We start from the raw sequence: 21,360 nt of genomic DNA on the forward strand, positions 1-21,360 counted from the left end.
GTATTGATCCTCGTTAAACTGCTCTACTATAAAGTGCTCGACTTTGCGTGCAGGTCGTCGGGCTACCGAAGTGGGGGGGGCAATCCCTCTGCAGAGGATCAAAATTATGATGGCATGTCTTCGGATCATCCTCAGGGATGTTTCCCAGACCGTCGCCAATAGTCCATTGTGCAGATCTAGTGTGACATAAATGAACAATAACAACAACGTATGTAATTTCAATATAGCAATAAATATTTATCGCAGTATGATCGCACAGAAATAAACAAATACCTGACGGAGACAATTATAAACCTTAGAGAATTAACCATTCAAATCTACAATATCAACTAACAGTTTTCTTTCTGTGTCGCTGGTGGACGCAGTGCCTCGTTGTGAAAGGAGAAACTTCTAAATAAGCGTCATAATGACGTCAGAGTTTATTATCCTTAACTATTATTGTTCATCGTTGCTACCCACAAAGAAATATACATATGCTCTAACATTAGAGTGCTCTTTCACTCTAAAGTTAGAGCAAATAAAAAAGCAGCGGGTTTCTTTTAAATGTGTGACAACAATGTCATTAACGGTTTCCTTGCCTGACGAAGACTCCGATCGTTCAAAATGGTAGCTGGTGCACGCTAAAATCTGTCAATGTTACAAAGTCCTTCAAGTTCCCATAATAAATCAGTATCTCTGGGGGTACTGGATTGAAGATTGATCGCGCTCTGGTTCAGGTCAAAATTACGATCTATGGAAGAATGATTTGTTAATGTGTCCTCTCTGTAAAACGGGATGTCGCGTATGTACACTCTGTAACAAAAAAATCGACGCATCAAGAAGGAGTTGTCCGATTGAAACGAAAATTGATGGATAGGAAGACAATGTACAGAATAGTAAATGATTAAAATTTCAGAACAATTAAATAATTTATTGCAGAGTTACAGTAACAAGTTCAATAAGGTGTTGACCCGTCTCTAGCCTGGATACAAGCTGCCAAACGGCGTGGCATAGACCGATAAAGCTCCCGGATGGTCTCTTGCGGTATTTCTTGCCAAATTCGATCCAATTGTCGAACGAGGTCATCAACATTCCGTGCCAGATGCAATCGCCTTCCCATCATATCCCAGACATGCTCGATGGGAGAGAGCTCTGGTGATCTGTCAGGCCAAGGAAGAGTTTAACAAGCTTTCAGGCAGTTCATAGCAACGCGTGCGGTATGTGGTCTGGCACTGTCCTGCTGAAAAACCAGCCCAGGGCGCTGCAAAAGGAACGGTAGCAAAACAGGTCTTAGGATGTCGTCGACGTACCGCTGTGCAGTAAGTATACCTCTAATGACGACCAAAGGAAATGGTGCCACAGACCATAATGCCTTGTTGAGGGCCGGTGTGGCGTGCAATAGTGAAGGCAGGATCCCCACTTTGCCCTGTGCGTCTCCAAACACGTCTTAGATGATCGTCAGGACACAGTTGGAAGCGGGATTCGTCGCTAAAGACTATACATCCCCAGTCGGCATCATTCCAGCCTGATCGAGCCAGAACATTCATGCATACGAAATTTCAAAGCAATCGGATGATTGTTTCTTGGTGAGTCGATTTTTTTGTTATAGAGTGTATATTGTCTCCAGATCATCCTCAGGGATGTTTCCCAAACCGTCGCCAAGAGCACATTGTGCAGATCTAGTGCCTCGTAAATAAAAAAAAGTGTCAAAGTAACTGAATTGTGCTGTCTGATATTCTACTTGACTGGCTCAGCGGTTAAAGAAACGGTCACCGGTCCAGAGGGGCTGGGATTCGATCCTCGACTCCGCTGAGACCCACAGAGTACATGCAATATACGTGCTTGTAAAATCTATGGAATTTAAATCCCTGTGGTCAGTCCCTGAGCAGTACCGTCGGTACAGGGATAGAAATTTAATTTTTTTTTTTGTATAAAGATGATTTGTAAATAGCATCCTGATGTTTTGATACATGCTGAAACTTATTTTCGCAAATTCACCGTAAAATGTCGCACAACATGTTTTTCAATTACGATAAGCTACATTAATCAACAAATACCGCTACTATGATTTCTTTGTTTTCTTACTTATATCTGATACGATACTCTACTTTCAAAGATAGCTCGTAAGGTCCTTAAAGTACTGTAATGGTGGCGCAAAAACTTAAGAGATAAAATATACAATTTCATTAACTCAAATCTGGTCTCAAAATTTTAAAGTTAAAGATAACTTCATAGCTACAATATTGATACTACGATTCTCTTACTTTTCTAAGGACCACATGAATCCTGTTAAAATATTAAAATGTATAAGTTTACATTTACGAGAGTAAAATCCTTATCAAAATAATAATCAAGGTCCAAATGTAAAATTCTTTTTGATTCAGTTTCTTGGGACTATTCATTTAGTAACACAGTTTATTAAATTACTTCACGTGATATTGAAATAAGTTTTAAGCAAGATAAAGATATAGTTTCTTAGATTAAAAAAAATAATTAATCACTACTTGCTTAAAAAATCAATGCAGTACTATTTTTTCTTTGCTAGCATTAATAACATTTTTTAAAATCTCAAAAAGATTCCGCTGACAATTGAATTTTTAAAAGTCGACTGTGAAAAAGAAATGTCCCCCAGACACCAGAAATCAAAATTAAGTTGTTACAAGTTATTAATAGTTGTAATAACAAGATTTTATTCTTAGCTAGGAGGCAATAATTCTAAGCTTTTTTTTTAAATGAAAACTTGAGAATAACTTAAAAAGGAATTTTACTTTAAAGGAGAACCTAAATTAAAGTTCTAAAAAAGATTGATTAGTATATTAATGAAATAATAAATGTGGCAGGGTAAAGAATAATATTTTTAAAAATGCAAAAATTTAATTAAATAGTTCTGCGAAACACGCGAGGATAGGTAATTAAAAAATTTATTTTAAGGTTAAGATGATATGTAAGATGTTGAGAAATTTTAAGATGCTAAGAAATGCTGACTGCGTATTCGTATTAATAATTGTAAAATATATATTGAAGATATTGATGTATACATTTTTAAAAATTTATGCATACGTATGCTTATTATTGAAACTGTATCAATTATTAAAAAAGCAAACTAAAAAATAAAATATAATCTTATTAAATATAATCATAATTTGATGTATAATCACATTCTATCAGAAACATGCTTTTATAAAACTCGACATTAGTTGAATAAAATATTTTTTATTCTATAAAATGTTTTATTCAAATTTTTTAACTAAATTGCAATAATTTTTTAGATGACTAAAAAAGAAACATAGTATTTTATAATTTAAAAAAAATTTAAAAAAAGATTAGCAATCGGTTATTAGCGAAAAATATATGAATGAAATTTTAAGCTACGCGCGCATAAGTCTTTGTAAGTTAACCACATTTAAATATTAATCGCCCCATATTTTTTCTTTGTCAACAAATTATTTTTGAAAAACAATTAATTTCGATTTTTCTCTGCTTCTACTAAAAAAAAACAGTTGACACTTTAGATTTTTCAATAGAAAAATATTTAGATTTATATTGTATAAAAAATTCATACCTCATTCAAAATTTTTTCATCCTCAATTAAATTAAGTAATTAAAAACTACTTATTAAAAATTACTTTTTGCATGAAATTATCTTTGGGTAAATGGGTCTTACGAGTGAGTGCAATTTTTTTAAATTGCTTTATTAGTTTTAAAAATATGACTAAAAGTGAAATTAACATTAAGGGGTCCAAACTTTTGAATAGCTCTCCTGACCAAACTATGGGGACCACATTCCCCAGATTGCGGCTACCCCCTATATTTTGAAGATGAAGAATCCAAATATGTAAAAAAATATATATGCTTATTCAGAGAAAGTACATTTTTTTGTTAAGCCTAAATGATTTGTCCAGATTAAAATTTTTTTTATGTATGAGCATACGACATGTAGTATGAAAGAAAAGCTAACACTCTGAATAATTTTTTAATAACCCAATTTCAACTAAGAGTTAATAGTCTTAATGATCTGAAGGCTTAACCCACAGAAGATATTTTAAGTTACGTAATCAGACACTAAAACGTCCTTTCTCTGAATAAACATGATTTTTTTTTCGACGGATTCAGATTTCCAACCCTCCCCCCCCCCAAAATATATGAGTTAGCTGGGAGTAATAGTGGACAATCTGCAAAATAGTGTCCCCCGTGTTTGGTCAAGAGAGCGATTTAAAGTTTGAGCCCTTTAATGTTAATTTCACTTTTTGTGTATTCCGTCATATCTCAGGAACACTTACACCGAATCAAAAATATTTTGCACGAAATTATAAAATTTATTTATTTAAAGACAATTTCATGTAAAAAATGGTTTTTAATAATTGTTTTTTGATTATTTAACATAACATGTAAAGGCCTGGTTTCTTAGGACAGGACGCCGTCAGCTGGAAATCAGCGCTAACCTCTGATTGGTCCATTTGTGAGTTTGATAGTATACGTCATCGAGTTCAAGATGAGCGTTCGATGACGTACACTATCAAACTCACAAATGGACCAATCAGAGGTTAGCGCTGATTTCCAGCTGACGGTGTCCTGTCCTAAGAAACCAGGCCTTATTAGTCGAAACATTTTGAATTGTAAGGAATAAAGAATTTTGCACTATTTTAACCGACGTAATTTTAAATAAACAACTGATTCTGTTCAGAGTGTGAATCAGTCAAATGTTTGAGTCATCTAAGTTACAAAAATCATATTTTTAAAATTTGACTGGATCGGAGGAATTGGGAGTAAATTCGCTTCTTCAAAGCAAAATACGTAAATAAATAAATAATAAAAACAAGAAATGCTTTGCCAGAAAAGTTACGTTTTCATATCAGATTCCATAACTTAATAGTTAACAGTAATCTATTAGCATATTTAAGGCTTAGGCCCTCGAAAACCTAAGATTGAGTCCTAGTTCTAGTAAACAAAAATCTGATCATTCAATCAAAAATTTTTCGTCTGAAAATCTACATCTATACATAATAATAAACGCGGCTGTGTGTGTGTCTGTAATCACAATATATCGCCCCAGAAGCCTCACCCAGGCACGAAACTCGTCACATAATTGTGTTTTGACATAATGAAGAAGTACATTTTTTTTCTTTTTCAAAAATTTGGATTAGTTTTTTAGTTATCAGTCATTTTGTAAGAAAATCTATTCTTTTTCGTCTTTAAAGAGCCATATTCAAAAAACTATTAAAAAATGCATATACTTTTCTCCACTCTTATAAATGTATGCTAATGCGAACCTTACAATTGAAGTATTAATTTTCGATAAATTAAACCAATAATATACGAAGGAATTAATAATTTAATTGTAAGGTTCGCATTAGTTTACATTTATCAAAGTGGAGAAAAGTTTAACTTTTGTATTGAAAATGTGGCAACATATTCGATACGTAAATAGAACGCTTCGCTTAGATATATTTGTCGCTGTTCATAATTGTTATAATAAGTTTTTCTTCTTCTTTCCACGCTCTATTTTTTTTTTCTTAAGCGAAGACGATAATTTTTATAGCGATATAGAAATTGATACCATAAAAAATTAATTCGTTTTCGTGTTCTTTTCATGTATTTCAAGCATTTTAGTTTTTTTTTCTTAAGCGTTGTAGCTATATAATACATAAAATAGGAATTTAATTGTTTTTGAAAGAACGATCACACTTACCTTGGATCTCTTTGGTTTTTCTATTCTTTATTTTAACAGTTTTTATTAAATGTAATTTGTTATTTTCAGAAAGTTTCAGTTTGTTAAAATTGCAGGACAGGAACACTTTAATTGTCCACTAATCTTCAGATTTCCTGCTACGTTTCAAAAAACTTTATTTGTGAAAACCTTTAGCAGGGGTCTGTTTAGAAGAAATTTGGGTCCGTTAACGTACCCTTCACAAAGTATTTTTTCATAAAAACGGACCCTTCACAAAATATATTTTCATAAAAAAGGACCCTTCACAAAATATTTTAACTTAAAAACGGACCCTTCACAAAATGACATTTCTTTTAATCGGACCCTTCACAAATTTGTTCATCTTCATTATTGTTTTGTTAATCGAATAAACCCTTCCCGGGAAGAAAGATGTAAACAAACTAAATTTTTTCTTCCGCAGTCGCTTCTTCCTTTATTCGTCCGAAAAGAATATTCTGCGTTCAGCAGTATAGGCTAAATACCAAATATTTATATGTTGCATCGCTAATTTAGTAGCTGCAATTGCTCTTTATTTTTTTGAATTTAATTTTTTTAATTATAATTTTACAGTGTTCAGCATAATCTTGTATGCCTTTACAATTTAAAAACTCCTTGAATTTTTTTTTTTGCAATAACGGACCTTGTTTGCACAAATTCGCAAAAACGAACCCTGGTTGATAGAATGTGACTTAACCTTTATTTTATATTCACAAATTACGAGTAATTTTTTCACAATTTTTCAAAAACGGACCTTTCACAAAATGTCTGGACAGACCCCTGTTTTGCGTGGTGGACAGCTGGCCGCCTTAGGCGGCTAGTTAGTAATACAATCAGCCATCCTATGACCGTGTGAAGATGGGGATTTTGTTCCGTAATGATTATGTTAAAAAAAAGTAAACAAAATTTCAGGTTTAGTTGTTAAATTGGATTAAACATTGTAAAAGGTATACATGTTGTACTCTGTGTCTATTTCCTTAAATGCTCATTTTAAGTTTTGTTCAGATTAAAAAGCTCCCCAACCTGATGTTCTGTCAACCCGATATTTAAGTTTTAGCAAAACGTGTTTTACATGTTTTTACATGCTTTACATTACATATTTGAATGTTTTACTTGTTCTACTACCAAGCGCTATATATTTACTCTAAATCTAGATTTTTAATTTAAGTGAACATGAAAACCTAAGAAATTATGGACATAGTCGATATTTTACTAGAAAGTTATATTTATTTAAAGAACAAACAGCTTGCAAGTAAGCATTAACAGCAACATTTTAGAATTTTTTTTTTAAATATTTACAGTAGCATTTGTAACATAATAATCGGGGAAGGTTTCATTAGTTTCGAGATTTTCTGAACAATTACAAACTTTATGTCGAAGGAGGCAGTGTGCTCCAAAAGATGATAAAACAATGCAAATCGCCATGAACACGAGCACACTAACAAGTCCCGTGTAAAAGCACTGCGATCGCCCTACACAGAAACACGAGTTGCGGTCTGTGGACCTATTTTGTGACGTTTCTTGCCTAAGATTTCTCAGCTCTACTTGATCGACAGGGTCAACCTTGCTGTTCCGAAGACGATGAGTTCTGCTAAATGAAGTTTCTTGGGATTGTAGTGAGGTGGTACTTAAAATAAGTTCTGGAGCTCGACCATCTACAGAATCTTCAGAATAAAATGGTTGATATGACGGAGAATCATCAAACTCTTCACTCTCCCCATGCACCCTCTTTTTCAAGCCAGATGATGTTCCCGCTGTTGCCATGATACTAGAAAAATTGAAGTTTCAAAAACAAAATTATTAATATAAAATTTTGGAAACAGAAGACCAATAAATGAATTAAACTGGTTCCGAGGTATAAAATTACTCTAATGATAGCTTAAAAATGAGCATATTTAGAGAAATTTTTAGCAAAAAAAATTTTTGGGAAATTGTCCTGCCAAAAAAAATTTTTTTTTCATAGCTGCAAAATGATATTATTCGGACAATGCTGGTTTACAGGTTGCGCAATTTTAGACAATACTGGTTTGTAGCTAAAACTGTTTTGGACAATGCTATTTGTGATAAGGTTTAGAGCTACAATTCGAATTTTAACTTTTTCAATAAGCTCTTTTTTACTTATTTTGAGTATTTCGCAATAAATAAACGCAAAAGATTAAAAATCACTTCATGGTTTATCTTAAATATTTTATTATAAATTATTACAAAAAAAAAACACTTTTTTAGACTTATTTGAAATTATTGCAATTATTGAAAAGATTTCATGGGCCTTTCATGGCTCACTTTAAATATCTCGAAATTGAAAATTTTGTTTTAATTTTATAAGCATCGTTTAACAGTCGACCCAACTTTTGAGTTCATGACTACCAATGTTCAACTCCGTAGTCTTGAAATTTGGAATCCAATCCAGAAGAGAAGAGAACTCCTGGGAGAACTTTGTTTTCGTGAAATTTTTTTTAATAGAATTAACCTGCATTTGTGTTACATGTCGAGGGAAAACATCAAAAATCTCCCACGGTAAGCCTGACGGCAAGGATACTCTAACCCAGGATCCGTCTACGACTAAGGACAGTTTATGTCAGCACTGGTATTCAAACTAGTGTCAAATCATTGGGAGGTGAGCCCTCTATCCCCAGAGCTACCAGACTCACAATTGATAATTGCAAAAAACTAACCTATTCAGGAAACTGAACCATATCGAAAAATCCTTTTTCAGATGCTCACGCTCCAAGTGCATACGCATGCACTATGTCGTTTTTTTTTCCTATTAAGGCTGATTATATTTGAAATTTCAATTAAAATCATTGATTTAATTAAATAACTCTGAAATTTACATAATATGTAATAACATTGATAGTACCTGAATATACTGTAATAAATCTTTCGGGATATTTAATTTTTAAAAAAAATTGCAAAGCTGACCCAAAACATACAAAATACTATCTATCATAACCGCAAACTGCCAGCAAGTCTTAAATTCACATAAACTAATAAATATTAAAAATTGAAATAAAACATATATATATCATAACCGTCGTTGAACAGCTGACCCAAAAATTGGGCTAACGACTACTAATATTCAACTCCGTAGCCTTGTAATTTTGAACCCAATCCGGAAGACAAGAGAATTCCTGGATGGCTGGATGGAGTATCAGGAGAAATTTGCCTTCGGGGGAAAATTTTGATAGAGGTAACCCGCATTTGCGTTGCATGGAGAAGACCACGAGAACCTCCCACGGTTTGCCTGACGGTAAGGGGACTCTAACCCATGCTCCGTCTACCACTGAGGACATTTCACGTCAGCACTGTGGTCGCTGCAAACCGGGTGCAGAATTCGTATCGACTGAGATAATATGTGCGATATAGTACAAAATTAACGATCGACATTAGTCACCACAAGGCAAGTAAATGTAAATAAAATTTAATCGCCATCCGATTGCCCCTTTTTTCGCCGAAAAGGCAAATGAGCTTTGAAATGAATGTTTTCAATTTCTGTTTTTTTTATTGCTCGGAAACGCTGAAACCAGGGGCCCCCCATCAGGGGGGAAGGTGGGCGCATGATGCGCCCACTTAAAGCTTGGGGCGGGGGGATATTTACACTAAGTAAAACGAATAGTTTGGGGGGGGGGAATTTAGACGAGGGAATTTTTTTTTTAAGTACATGAATTAAAGAAGCAACTGGCAATGCAAGTAAAGTAGCACTATTTCGAACAAGCTAACATGGAAGGGGGAAGTTAGCAAATTTTTTTTGTGGGGGGGGGGATGAATGCGCCCAACAGCTTGGGGGGAATGAGGGCCACTGGCTGAAACCATTACCGGATCGCTCAGGATATTTCAAGCTGATTCAAAACTTTAGGGGGACTGAATTTAGATTTCATACATTTCATTCAAATTAAAGTCCATTTCATAGTGCTTTTTTTTTAATTTAAGTTATGGCGGATAAAAACTAAAAGTTAAATAATTAATATAATTTCATTGTTATGATTACAATTACTTCTGGATTTATTTTTTGGAACGAATCTTTCTTAATAAACATAAGTTTCAGGTTGCATTATTGATCCAAAACTCAAATCCTAAATTTTGTAAGTTGAAAATGTTATGTACAATACTTAAATCTTACATATTTTCATTTGGAGAGAGCAAGAAAAATTTTCTTCGTTTTTGATATTAACTCTGTAGTATTTACCACATTTTGAGAAATGCTTTACATTAATAATGTAGTTTTTTTTAAACGGTTTAGAATTTTCAATTATTAAAAAAGTGCCCGCTATTAAAAAATTAACTACTGGCCATTGGCAGGTTACGAAATTTTCTAATTTTGCCTCGTAATATGTAATTACAGTCGTGAAAGGGTTTAAACTCATTTTATTGGTTCTATATACAAAGCTTAATATAATAAAAAAATTATTTTCCTTTTAACTAAATTTAAAGTGCAAAATTATCAATATTAAATAATTGTTATAGCATTAGAATATTTTGCAGGAATTAACTAGTCGCGATGGAATTTATTTTCTTTTTTGAATTTTTCAACGCTTAGGAAACAAAACCTGTATTTTCGTTACAAACGAAACTCCAGCGAAAGTTTAAACACTCTAGCTAGTCTGGGAATGTTTGAATTTTAATTCACTTATATCCGAATTTTTTACTTACGAAACTTTTTTACTTACTTTTTTTTAACTTTCTATAAACTTATACTTTTTTAGGCAATTTTTTTTTCTTCCAGTAGGTGTACGAAAAGTTTGATCATCCCCGCTTTATGTCAACATCTACTTACTACTTAAGATCTTCTTATACTAAACTAATATTCCAAGTATCAAAAATGATATGTTTTTGAAAAAAATCTCTAGAACAATACTTACATTGATTCAGGATAAGTAAAAAGCAGCCTTCAAAATGGAATTGGGTGATGCGGCTTAACATTCGATAATAATTCAACAAAAACAAGTCAATATTCGACAGTCAATAATTTGACAAAAACAATGCTTATACCTTTCTATAGTAGTAAGATTTTGTAGTTGTAGTTGTAGTTCATTTACTTCGCCCTAGAGCTGCTCAATGGGCGATTGGCGACGGTCTGGGAAACATCCCTGAGGATGATCCGAGGACATGCCATCACAATTTTGATCCTCTGCAGAGGGATGACACCCCCACTTCGGTAGCCCGAAGACCTGCACGCAAAGTCGAGCACTTTATCGCAGAACAGTTTAACGAGGACCAATACCGCACACCCTCGGTCCCTACGCAGACTGATCCAAGTGGTCACCCACCCGCACACTGACCGCAGCCAGTAATGCTTGACTTCGGTGATCTGCTGGGAATCGTGTCTTAACGATCAATCCACTGATCAGACCTATAGTAGTAAGAAGATGTGTGCTACTTGCTTATGACCTCTAAAGAATGAAAACTGTAACTGGCTGCTAGAGTTATCTTCTTCCACGAAAAGTTACGATGCTTAGAGGTAGTGGGTTAGATACCCATTGTAGCCCTGTGTGTATCCACTTTTTGATTTCCTCCCTTAGTTTATGCTTATTCGTATTTCAATTTGGCATGATACAAACCATTTTGTTCCGTGTCTGTTCGTAGAATACCAATTCCTGGGCACTATAAGCTATGAAGGATCTTAGCCTTACTCACTACTCCAAACTTTTCGATTCTTAACTTTCTTTCTATACATCCCGAAGAATATTCATATCTTTTTCTTTACGCGAAGTCGTCCCGCAGTGGACTGATCGTAAAGACAAGGTGGTTCCCAGTAGATCGCTAAAGTCAGAGGGCCTCAGGGATGTTTCGCAGATCATTGCCATTGTGCAACTCTAGAGTGACTTAAATAAAGTACCTACCATCTAAATGTTAATTGTTAATCGCAAATTTATTTTATCACATCGACAAAATCAATCTCAAACACTTTCGCTTGCAGCAAATACAACTGACGCAAGCGATAATTTGTTAATTGTTGTTGCGAATGATTTTGTTAATGTGATAAAATAAATTAAAACTGCCAGAAACCATAAATCACTGTTTCCTATCATCAAATCAAAACATTAGTTAAAAATTTTTCGGACTTCTATGGCTAAGGAGGATTTTGCCAAACGCTCTAAAGCGTGGAGGTAACGGGTACGAAACTCTCCGTAAATCTCGGTGTAGTGTTGTACTGTCCTTCTCTGAGTTTAGCAATATCGTCGGGACACCAGAAAAGGGAAGCTATCCTCTCTGCACCGGATCAAAATTCTGGAGGCATGTCTTTACTGATCGTCACAAATAGCCCATTAAGCAGCTCTAGTGCGACGTTCTACTACTATTATTCAATTGAGAAATCTCGTCTTCACTTTGATAGGAGTTTATAAGCTGTTTGTAATAGACACAAAAGCCTGCATATTTATGTACATGAATAAATATATAATATTAAAATAAAAAATGTGTGTCTATGTGTTTTTCTTATAATATCTCAACCGTTTGTGCAAGCGTCCTGAAATTTTCAGAGAGGGTAAAGGGCCAATTTTAGCTCCCGAACATAAAAATCATTCGACGTTTAGAAAAGGAATTTTTTTTTCATTGACTTAAAGCTTGCCATGCATAAAAACTATACTACAGGTGTCTTTTCAAAAAAGAAAAAAAAACTTAAGAATTAAATCTGGATTACTTCCTAGACTGTAGTTTTCATTCAAAGATAAAAAAATTATTGAACATTCTTAGATATTAGATATTTATTCGTCAGATCAGATAAAATCAATGGTTATAAGTAAACCACGTCAAAAAAATTTAGTATTTCTAAAATATCTGAGCAACGTGTTTTTTGCTTTGCTTATAGTTATGGTTAAATTATATATGTTTTGCTTATATTATAAAAAGGTTAAATTAAAGTACTGAAAATATTAAAAATGTTATAAGTGTTTAAGTTCCCTTAAACTAAATGATTTGAAATTAATTTTATTTGGAAAAAAAGCAAGTTGTCTTCTGAAAAGCATTGTTAATTGAAAAATGGTACCAAGTTATTTAAGAGAAGCGTAAAAAAATCACTATAATATTGAGGCCAACGGTGCTCAATTAATTTTGATAATAGGTTCCATTTATTTTAAACTAAAAAGCAATGTACTAGAAAGCAAAGCTAATGAATATGATGAAATGGTGCTTAATCGTTTAGAGAACCATAAGAAATCGCTATACTATTCTTAACGCCATTGTTGGTAGTAGGGACTTTCAGTATTATGGTAAATGGAGCAATATTTAAATATACATTGTGGAAAGGAATTTTGCACGGGACCTCAAAGGATAAATACTAGAGAAAACCACTTCATTGTATTAAATTTTGACTATAATGAGTTCGCCTCAAGCAACAGCATCATGCCAAATCATACTGAAGTAACTCTTTCTTGTGATGGGATGAACTGCTGAAAACGTGTTTTGTTTAGTCTAATAGCGTAAAACCATCGAGGGAGCAAACTATTATATAAATATGAAAATAATAAATGGAATTATTTTATCTTTATTAAATGAGTTAAAATAATTCATGTCTTTTAGTTTTTGTGCATGATTTCGTAGTGTTGTTAAATTAATATTAAATGGAGCACTTTCGCAAGCTTAGACGTAAAGATTAGTCGAAAGTAGTAAGGCTGAAGTCTTGCGACGAATTTTAACGCCTAGCGCCATCTCTGCTTAGCTTTTCACGATCAACCACCCATATAACAAAAATGTTTTCTGAATTGGAGCTTTATCACTATCTCACCTCCTCAAATTTACGAAAGTAATTCTTTATATGACGAAACTAGACTGTCAAAATATTTCTTCACTTTTGACGGAATTCGTTTTTCTTCAAGAAGTGAAGACAGTTGTTTCGTCACTTTGACGAAATATTCGCTGCGAGCATTGTAAGTATTGTTACTAGAAAACGGTTTCATCAAAAACAAACAAAATGTCGTAGATTTGAGAATCCATTATTTTTTCAAGTGTAGTGACCGAAAATGGAAAGGTTGAATTACAACCGAATCACGATATGATAGAATGATATGAATAACGATGATAAGAAATAAGAGCAGTCTCACCAGACACCCTATCTAAAAAAACGGGGAATCGAACCTTGGCCCAAGCTGTGGTAGGTGAAAAGTTAACCAGATTGGGCGACAGCATAAATCACAGAAGAATTTCATTGAGTCGTCATTCAAGAATAGAACATTCACATAGAATAGAACATCCAAGATTACAGCAGGAATGGAACCTTTTTACCTCTAAACTTCATTGCGTTTAAAGGAGGATCGTCGACAGTTACAGTCTTCATTCCTATGAAAATAAAAACAAGTTAACACACGCCCTCTTACCCTTTACATGTTCCCGCAGTGGACTGATCGTTAAGACAGGATACTCAGCAGATCACTGAAGTGAAGCATCACTGGCTGCTGTCTGTGTGTGGGTGAGTGACCACTTGGATTAGTCTGTGTAGGGACCGATGAAGTGCGGTATTGGTCATCGTTAAACTGTTCTATCGTAAAGGGCTCGACTTAGCGTGCAGGTCATCGGTCTACCGAAGTGGGGGTGCCATTCCCTCTGCAAAAGATCAAAATTGTGATGGCATGTCATCGGATCATCCTCAGGGATGTTTCCCAGACAGTCGCCAACAACAGTCCATTGTGCAGCTCCAGGGTGACGTAAATGAACTGAAACAACAACTCTTTCCATGAATTTCATTTTTTTTTGGTCCCACAGTGATCGTTAGGACATGGTTCCCAGCAGATCACCGAAGTCAAGCATCACTGGCTGCGGTCAGTGTGCGGGTGGGTGACCACTTGGATTAGTCTGCGTAGGGACCGAGGGTGTGCGGTATTGGTCCTCGTTAAACGTTCTACAGTAAAGTGCTCGACTTCGCGTGCAGGTCGTTGGACTACCGAGCGGGGGTGCCATCCCCTCTGCGGAGGATCAAAATTGTGATGGCATGTCTTCGGATCATCCTCAGGGATGTTTCCCAGACCGTCGCCAATAGCCCATTGTGCAGCTCTAGTGCGACGTCAATGAACAAATCAAATCAATCAATTTTTGGGTGCCTCCCTGGCAGAGGGGTATCCTCCGCCAAACCCTGTACAAAGCGTGGAGGCAGCGGGTTCGAATCCCGCTGTTACTCTGGATGTATCTTCGTGCTGTAATTCTCTGTATTGTGCTATCTGTCCATCTACTTTACAAAAGCTTATAAGCCTAAATTGAGCACACAAGCCTTCAAGTGTATGTAAATCCAATAAATAATGAAGCACTCAATTTTTTGGCTGTCTTAAAAGGGCCGTAAGGCCTCAGACGCCCAGTTCCACTACAACGAACGAACGAACGAACGATTTTGGCTGTCTCTCCTATTGTGCTATCTGTCCTCTTCTACTTGACGAAGGTTTATAAGCCTATTTTGAGCACACAAGCCTGAAAATGTATGTAATTGCAATAACCAACTAAAAAAATAACTAACTCAATTTTTTTCTTCTTAGTGAAGTTGGTGATATCTGTCCTGAATAAAATATTGTAAGTATTGTTATTTTTGATTTTTTAAAATCTCAGTTAAGTTTGTAATAACTATAGATATCTGTATATAAACACATTATCTTTAAATATGTTTAAAAATAATAAATTTTTATTTTATGAATCATTATGGTAATAGGTCAGAGCTGATTCTTTTTTGTTATTAAATACGCCGTTAAAATGTTAAACCTTGGTAAAAGGATGCATAAAAGCAATTTTCCGAAAACCATTTTAATTAAAAGTTTTTAGATTGTATTACTTAATGGTAAGAATCTACCGTATATGACAGGAAAGCAGCGGTTGAAAATCGGACAGCTTATTGAGCTTCTCTTTATAAATATATATATATATATATACATTCACCTTTCAAAATACTTGAATTAATTTGAACCTTATCATTCTGGTGGTATTTCTGTTGCATGTTAGGAACTTATTTCTGTTTATAACCGATTTAATAACTTTAAAACTCGGATATTGAGAAAAATTCAATTAGGTTTTCTCAAATACAATTTTATTTTGTTTTGTTTTAATTTTTAGTAAAATCATCGCATTGATATAGTTTATATTTTTGTTAATGAATTTCTCTTTGATATTTCATTAAAAAAAATTTGCAAATGCCGTTTTGTTAAAAATTTTAAACGTAACGGACAGTGGAAATTTAGAGTTATCAGATGTTGATTAATCACACTTTTAAGAAAGTCGGATAAAAACTGAAGAAGTTAAGTTCCACCGCATAGTGGTACAAAAAACCTAAATCTTGGAAGAAAAAAAATTTGTACCTATTTTAAGATACAAAGCAAAAAACTGAAACAAAATATGCTTGACATTTTCAATTTTTTTATATAATGAACCGAAGGGATGTATGAATACAATTTAAAATATATTATTTTTATTATAAATCGAGCACTTTTAAATCTATTCATTTAAATTAAATTTTTACTTCTTAATTTTTACTTTTTATACGTAGATAAGTTATTATACGTAGATAAGTTATTATACGTAGATAAGTTATTATACGTAGATAAGTTATTATACGTAGATAAGTTATTATACGTAGATAAGTTATTATACGTAGATAAGTTATTATACGTAGATAAGTTATTATACGTAGATAAGTTATTATACGTAGATAAGTTATTATACGTAGATAAGTTATTATACGTAGATAAGTTATTATACGTAGATAAGTTATTATACGTAGATAAGCCTATTTACGCTGCAGAGCCTGCACAATAGGCTATTGGCAATGGTCTGGTAAACAACCTTGAGGGCAATTCGAATATATGTTATATACTCAATGTAGTTCGAAAACATGAAATAGCCTGAAGATGACCTGTTCTCGGAATAAACTTGGAAATATACAGATAGATGTCTGCCGTTTTTGCTTATGAAATTGTTTGCATAAACAAAAAATAAAGTTTAGGCTTGTCATTTCGTTGAATATTTTTATTCAAAGAGTAGTTCTTTAGACGGTATGAGCAAAAAAAGTAACTATGAATTGTGAAAGGGGTGACTACAAATAATATACTTTATTTAAAAAGCTGGTGGCATTATAAGAAAAATGTGTTGTCAAAATGTTTTATTGGAAAGCAAGAAAGGAGTCAACACTGCTTCAGGTGACTCGTTTCTGCAAGTTTACTCATAAAACCACTATACCTGGTGAAGTGTCATTTTATTAGTGGCTTATGTAAATTAATATTTACTCTGTACAAAAGAAGTACCCTAAAAATGGCACCATAACGAGTTAAGGAAGCATTTGTAGAAAAGTTGTTATAAAACCACTAGAAAATTGCAGACATCAAAAAGTTTTTAAAATTTAAACCGAATTAGTTTTTTTCTTTCTATGAAGAAATCTGAAAGTGGCCAGGCACAGTTAAGTTAAAATCGAAAAGATTTCTGAATCTGCATGAATATGTAGTCTAAGACTTAAATAAAGTCTTTATTTCATTTCTAAGTTACAAATTATTAATATTTTAGCTTGCTAAAAATAATTTATAGAATTCTTTGTAGGGTTTTGTTCGAAACCAGTCACCACCAAGTTTTAATTATATTTTAATTCAAAAGATTAAGTGATGTTATTCGCAAAGTTGCAACAGAATATTTTGTAACCAAAAGCCATATTTTAATCCCCAAAAAATAAAAAAAAGTTCTATTTATTAAGCTAATACTTAACTATTCAGTTTTTTGCCTCTTCTGTAAAATTAGTTCAGTTAGAGATGACCGGTTTTTGAACTCTTTGATTCAATTGAGAATAAAGATAGCCTGGTTGATCGGGCCCATGTGCAAGAGATAGTGAGTTCGATCCCCTCTGACCGAAGATCCCAGTGCACAAAATGGTCACTGGTGCACGCGAAATTTGGTGACACAAAAGTCCTCCATGTTCCCATAATGATCAATACCTCAGAGTACTGGATCCGAAATTGATCGTGCTCTGGTTCAGGTCAAAATTACGATTTGCGGATAGGTGCATGTTGTGTGAATGTGTCCTCCCACATGGGATGTGGTCTCCGGATCATCCTCAGGAATGTCTCCCAGATCGTCACCAATAGCCCATTGTGCAGCTCTAGTGCATCGTAAGTAAAAAAGTGTCGTACCGTATCAGATGAGAATAAGTGCAAAGTTTGATTTTAACTAAGGTGTTAATTTGTTTTAGTATTCTTCAAAAGCGCCATTAATTTTAAAAAACAATGAAAATCATAACTTTAATAATGGAGTAGAATAAGAAAAATAAATATTCCAAATAAATACATTTAAATTAGGGACATAAAAATATTTTATAGGAAAAAATACCTTTATATACTTCTATCAATTTTATCCTGGGGACAACCAAAAATGTATTGAAGTTAATGTGGGAAATTTGGATTCTACCAGGTGGTTATATGGCCAATAAAAATTCATAGACTCCAATGGCATTAGACCATTATGTTTTTATGCTGTTTACAGGGTATTTCAAAAGTCATTGGCAAAAAATTAAGGTGATATAAAGCATCAGACATTTTTCACCGCGCAATGCGAGTGCAGAGATGACATGACCATTTGTTGCTGTGTTTCTAACAGTTTTGAGCATAATTTCGAAAAGCTGATCAATACCAATTTATTCATTATTTTCTTTTTTCACCCCGTACGAAAAACGAATATTCAGCTAGTATAATATAAATAATTTTGAGTTTCTTGTTTCAGTTGTCTAACATCATGCCTACAGAAGATGTGCCAAGAGAATCAATCCAAGAGGAAGTTGGAGTCGGTTATAGAAGAATGAGATTGAATACAGACCAAAGTGCCGAAATCAACCGAAGCAGAGATGTGTGGAAAAACATAAAGATTTCTGTTAAATTGGGAAGAAATTGTAGTGACATGGCACTTTATTCTTTTATTTTTATATTAGTTGTCGGTTTGATTATCTTGTCCTACTATGGTATTGTTTGTCTTTACAAGCATAAGGAGCCTTGTATTTGCACTAACGAAACGTCTCTAGTAAACGAAACGTATTCATCCCACGAAACATTGTCAGAAGATTACATTTATTTTGCAGTCTCTAATTTCTAAATGTTGATGTTTGCATTGCCACAGTTGTGTCAAATATTTTAACTGTCTTAATTAAAAGTTTATTGTTAGTATCAATTCTAAGTGTTCCTTGTCTACATAACCAACCACACCCACCCATAAAATCGGTGACAATACAAATTTCTTAAATTGCAAAGGCATCACCCAGGATATCGGAATATAGTATAACAGTTTTCGATTGCTGTCAGGGAATTTTATTAGTCACATGCTTGGATCCAGTTTTCAATATTTTTTTTGCTTCCATTAACATAAAATTAATAAATCTGAAGAGAAATGAAAATTGTGAGAATTAAAGTTGAAGCAGAAACAAACTTAGAGTACATGAATAATAATTTATGAACTCTTAGAAGAATTTATGAAATCTTAAAGCATTAATTTTCAAAAATTAAAAAGAATCATAAAGGTATTGGCAAAAAAGGATTAAGAAATTTTTTAAGATTATTGATTAAAATATAATACCGTACATTTTTAATATAATTATATTAAAATTTCATGCATTTTAGGAAAAATTTCATTTTCATAAATAGAAAAATTGCCTACATTGATAGGTTTCATTTAATTATATATATTCCAGTGTTCATTTTAAATATCTAAACATTTTACACACCACGCTCTAAAAATTCTGATTGGATGACTTTCACTCTCAAAAATATATCAGATCCGCATTAGCATACATTAGCAAAAAACAGGGTACCCAATATGAATTATAAAAAATATAGATGCTGAATGAATATTCATTAAAAAATAAAATCTGTTTAGCACACAATATTTTCTAGCATATTTCTAATATTTTTTAAGTGCAAAATTTTGATTTTTGCTCCCATTGCAAATAGAGTTAGTATTAAAATATTTAGTATTAGAATTTAATAAATTTAAAAGCCTTGAAATTAAAATTACGTTTGGGCGAATAAGAATAAGCACATCTATGTTTAACATTGTTACTAAGAGTAAAATATAATATTTTACGAACCCGTCTGCTCCATAATGGCGGATAGTTCAGCTCTCATAGTATAGCCTTACTTTTTCCTTCACAGAGCAGATTATGTTCGTTACGTCGGACTACTGGACTACTAAATTGATTCGTGCTGAGGATATCTCTCTTCTAGGTAGTGTTGGTCTAAACTAATGAAATTTTGAAATATAAAAATTTCGACCACTTTTTTCGACTAATTTATGTCTTCAAATCTTCATTAGAGCTCCATATTTGATCACAATGAAAATTTCTAACGTTTTTGCCGCTACAAACAAATCTTTTGCCAAATTAAATTTAAAATTTTCTTACTATAGCCCGTTGTAGACTAGGAGGTATAAGCCTCCACAATTTTGTAATTAATGACATGATTGCAGTTATGTGATCAGCGCTCTTTTACTTCGCACACAAACTGATCTGAAACTGGACTAGATTGGCAACCAGCCACCACTGAAGATTGAACCCAAGTCCTTAATGACAACTCTACTTTTAGCCCTTCACTCATCGCCAATCAAGGAAATTTATCGTCAATCTTAATTTCAACTACTTTCCTTCTGATTAGAGGTGTTAAGAATTTAACTGGTGATCTTTGCTGAAGGACAATACAAGTTTCAATAGTTTTCTGACAACTACAAATACAATTTATATCGGTTTCTTTGGACCAAGTAATTTACAGTGAATCGACCGCTTTCCGACTATCTACAATGCTCTCAAAGTTTAAGTGTAACTCTGTGTGTGATGCCAGTACAAGCTTAATTCTTTCCTAGGAGCAATCAAAACTTATCATTTCATAAGCAAAAAAAATTTTGATTGCCTTGAGACATACGACAAACTAAAAAGATGAAAGTGATAAAATGAAAGTTTTAAAAAATTCCTTTTTTCAAGTAGTTTAAAGAAAATAATTTTATTATGTCCGCCCTTATAATGTAAAACGTAAGGCGGAAAACTTTAAAATGAAGTAGGGAGAATTTATCGTGGTGACAGAGAGGCTTATTATGAAAGTGATACACCTTATATTTTTCATTTTAGATGTGATAAAATTTAGACTTTTTTTATTTATTTGAGTGTATCTTTTTTTGAATTTTATTTTGTTCTGTATCGAAAAACCAATACATATTTTACTTTGTATTGAATCCCCTTTATATCGAAAAAAGATTACTACCTAATTTTATAATGAAAGTAACTCTATGCATCTTGTTCTATTCAAAAATTATTGCACAGTAGGAAGTTTGATGTGACCTTTTTTTTTGTTCCCTAAACTTCAAATCATTCTTTTGGAATTCTTACCAAAATATTTGATTTTGGTACATTTTATTCATCGTGAACGTAATGTTAAAATTTGCAAGAGCTTTTTTAAATAGCTTGTTTAAAAGTTATTTTACGCTTTACTTAAAAGATCGCCACAGTGAGTCTTTTCTTTAAGTAAGGGCATTTTTTATTTTACTGTTGTTGCGTTTCTACTTTCATAAAAAGATTTCATTCAAAATATTCAAAAATAAAATTCCTAGCTAGTACGAATTTTTAATTAATTAATGGTATTATTAAAAGTGTACCTAATTGATAATAAAGAATGTATAAATAATTCTTTTTTTTAAAACTGTTTAATAAACGTTTGTTAAAATATGGGTTCGTTGTAAAATAATTGTATAAATGG

At 33.1% G+C, this 21,360-nt stretch overlaps 2 protein-coding genes across 4 annotated transcripts in view; one reads left to right on the forward strand and one right to left on the reverse strand.

Annotated features, from left to right (window-relative positions):
- The window catches only part of LOC107452124 (uncharacterized), a 38,925-nt gene extending 20,132 nt beyond the window's left edge, over window positions 1-18,793 (forward strand). Inside the window, exons 1-3 of one of the 2 annotated variants that reach the window (XR_011636648.2) lie at window positions 14,933-15,047; window positions 15,142-15,175; window positions 18,353-18,793. Coding sequence is in view for 1 of the 2 variants with exons in the window: in XM_071180131.2 (XP_071036232.1) it covers window positions 15,142-15,144 (3 nt within the window). In the remaining variant the exon portion in view is untranslated. Of the gene's footprint in view, window positions 1-14,932; window positions 15,048-15,141; window positions 15,176-18,352 lie in introns of those variants that run through there. The other variant, XM_071180131.2, reaches the window with a different exon arrangement.
- On the reverse strand, window positions 6,891-10,743 carry LOC107452134 (uncharacterized). 2 transcript variants are annotated; one of them, XM_087160078.1, is made up of 2 exons: window positions 10,543-10,743; window positions 6,891-7,451 (listed from the first exon to the last, which is right to left on the reverse strand). In XM_087160078.1, exon 2 carries the CDS (start codon window positions 7,445-7,447, stop codon window positions 6,971-6,973), a length of 477 nt encoding a protein of 158 aa, XP_087016204.1. In that variant the 5' UTR covers window positions 7,448-7,451; window positions 10,543-10,743; the 3' UTR covers window positions 6,891-6,970. The 2 variants fall into 2 exon arrangements, with proteins under 2 accessions (XP_087016204.1, XP_087016211.1); XM_087160085.1 differs by lacking the exon at window positions 10,543-10,743 and adding an exon at window positions 10,351-10,521.
- Window positions 18,794-21,360: the final 2,567 nt, after the last annotated feature.

Source organism: Parasteatoda tepidariorum, chromosome 1, assembly GCF_982258835.1.
Source record: "Parasteatoda tepidariorum strain Cologne lab strain chromosome 1, Ptep-v5.0, whole genome shotgun sequence".
Classification (NCBI taxonomy): Eukaryota; Metazoa; Arthropoda; class Arachnida; order Araneae; family Theridiidae; genus Parasteatoda; species Parasteatoda tepidariorum.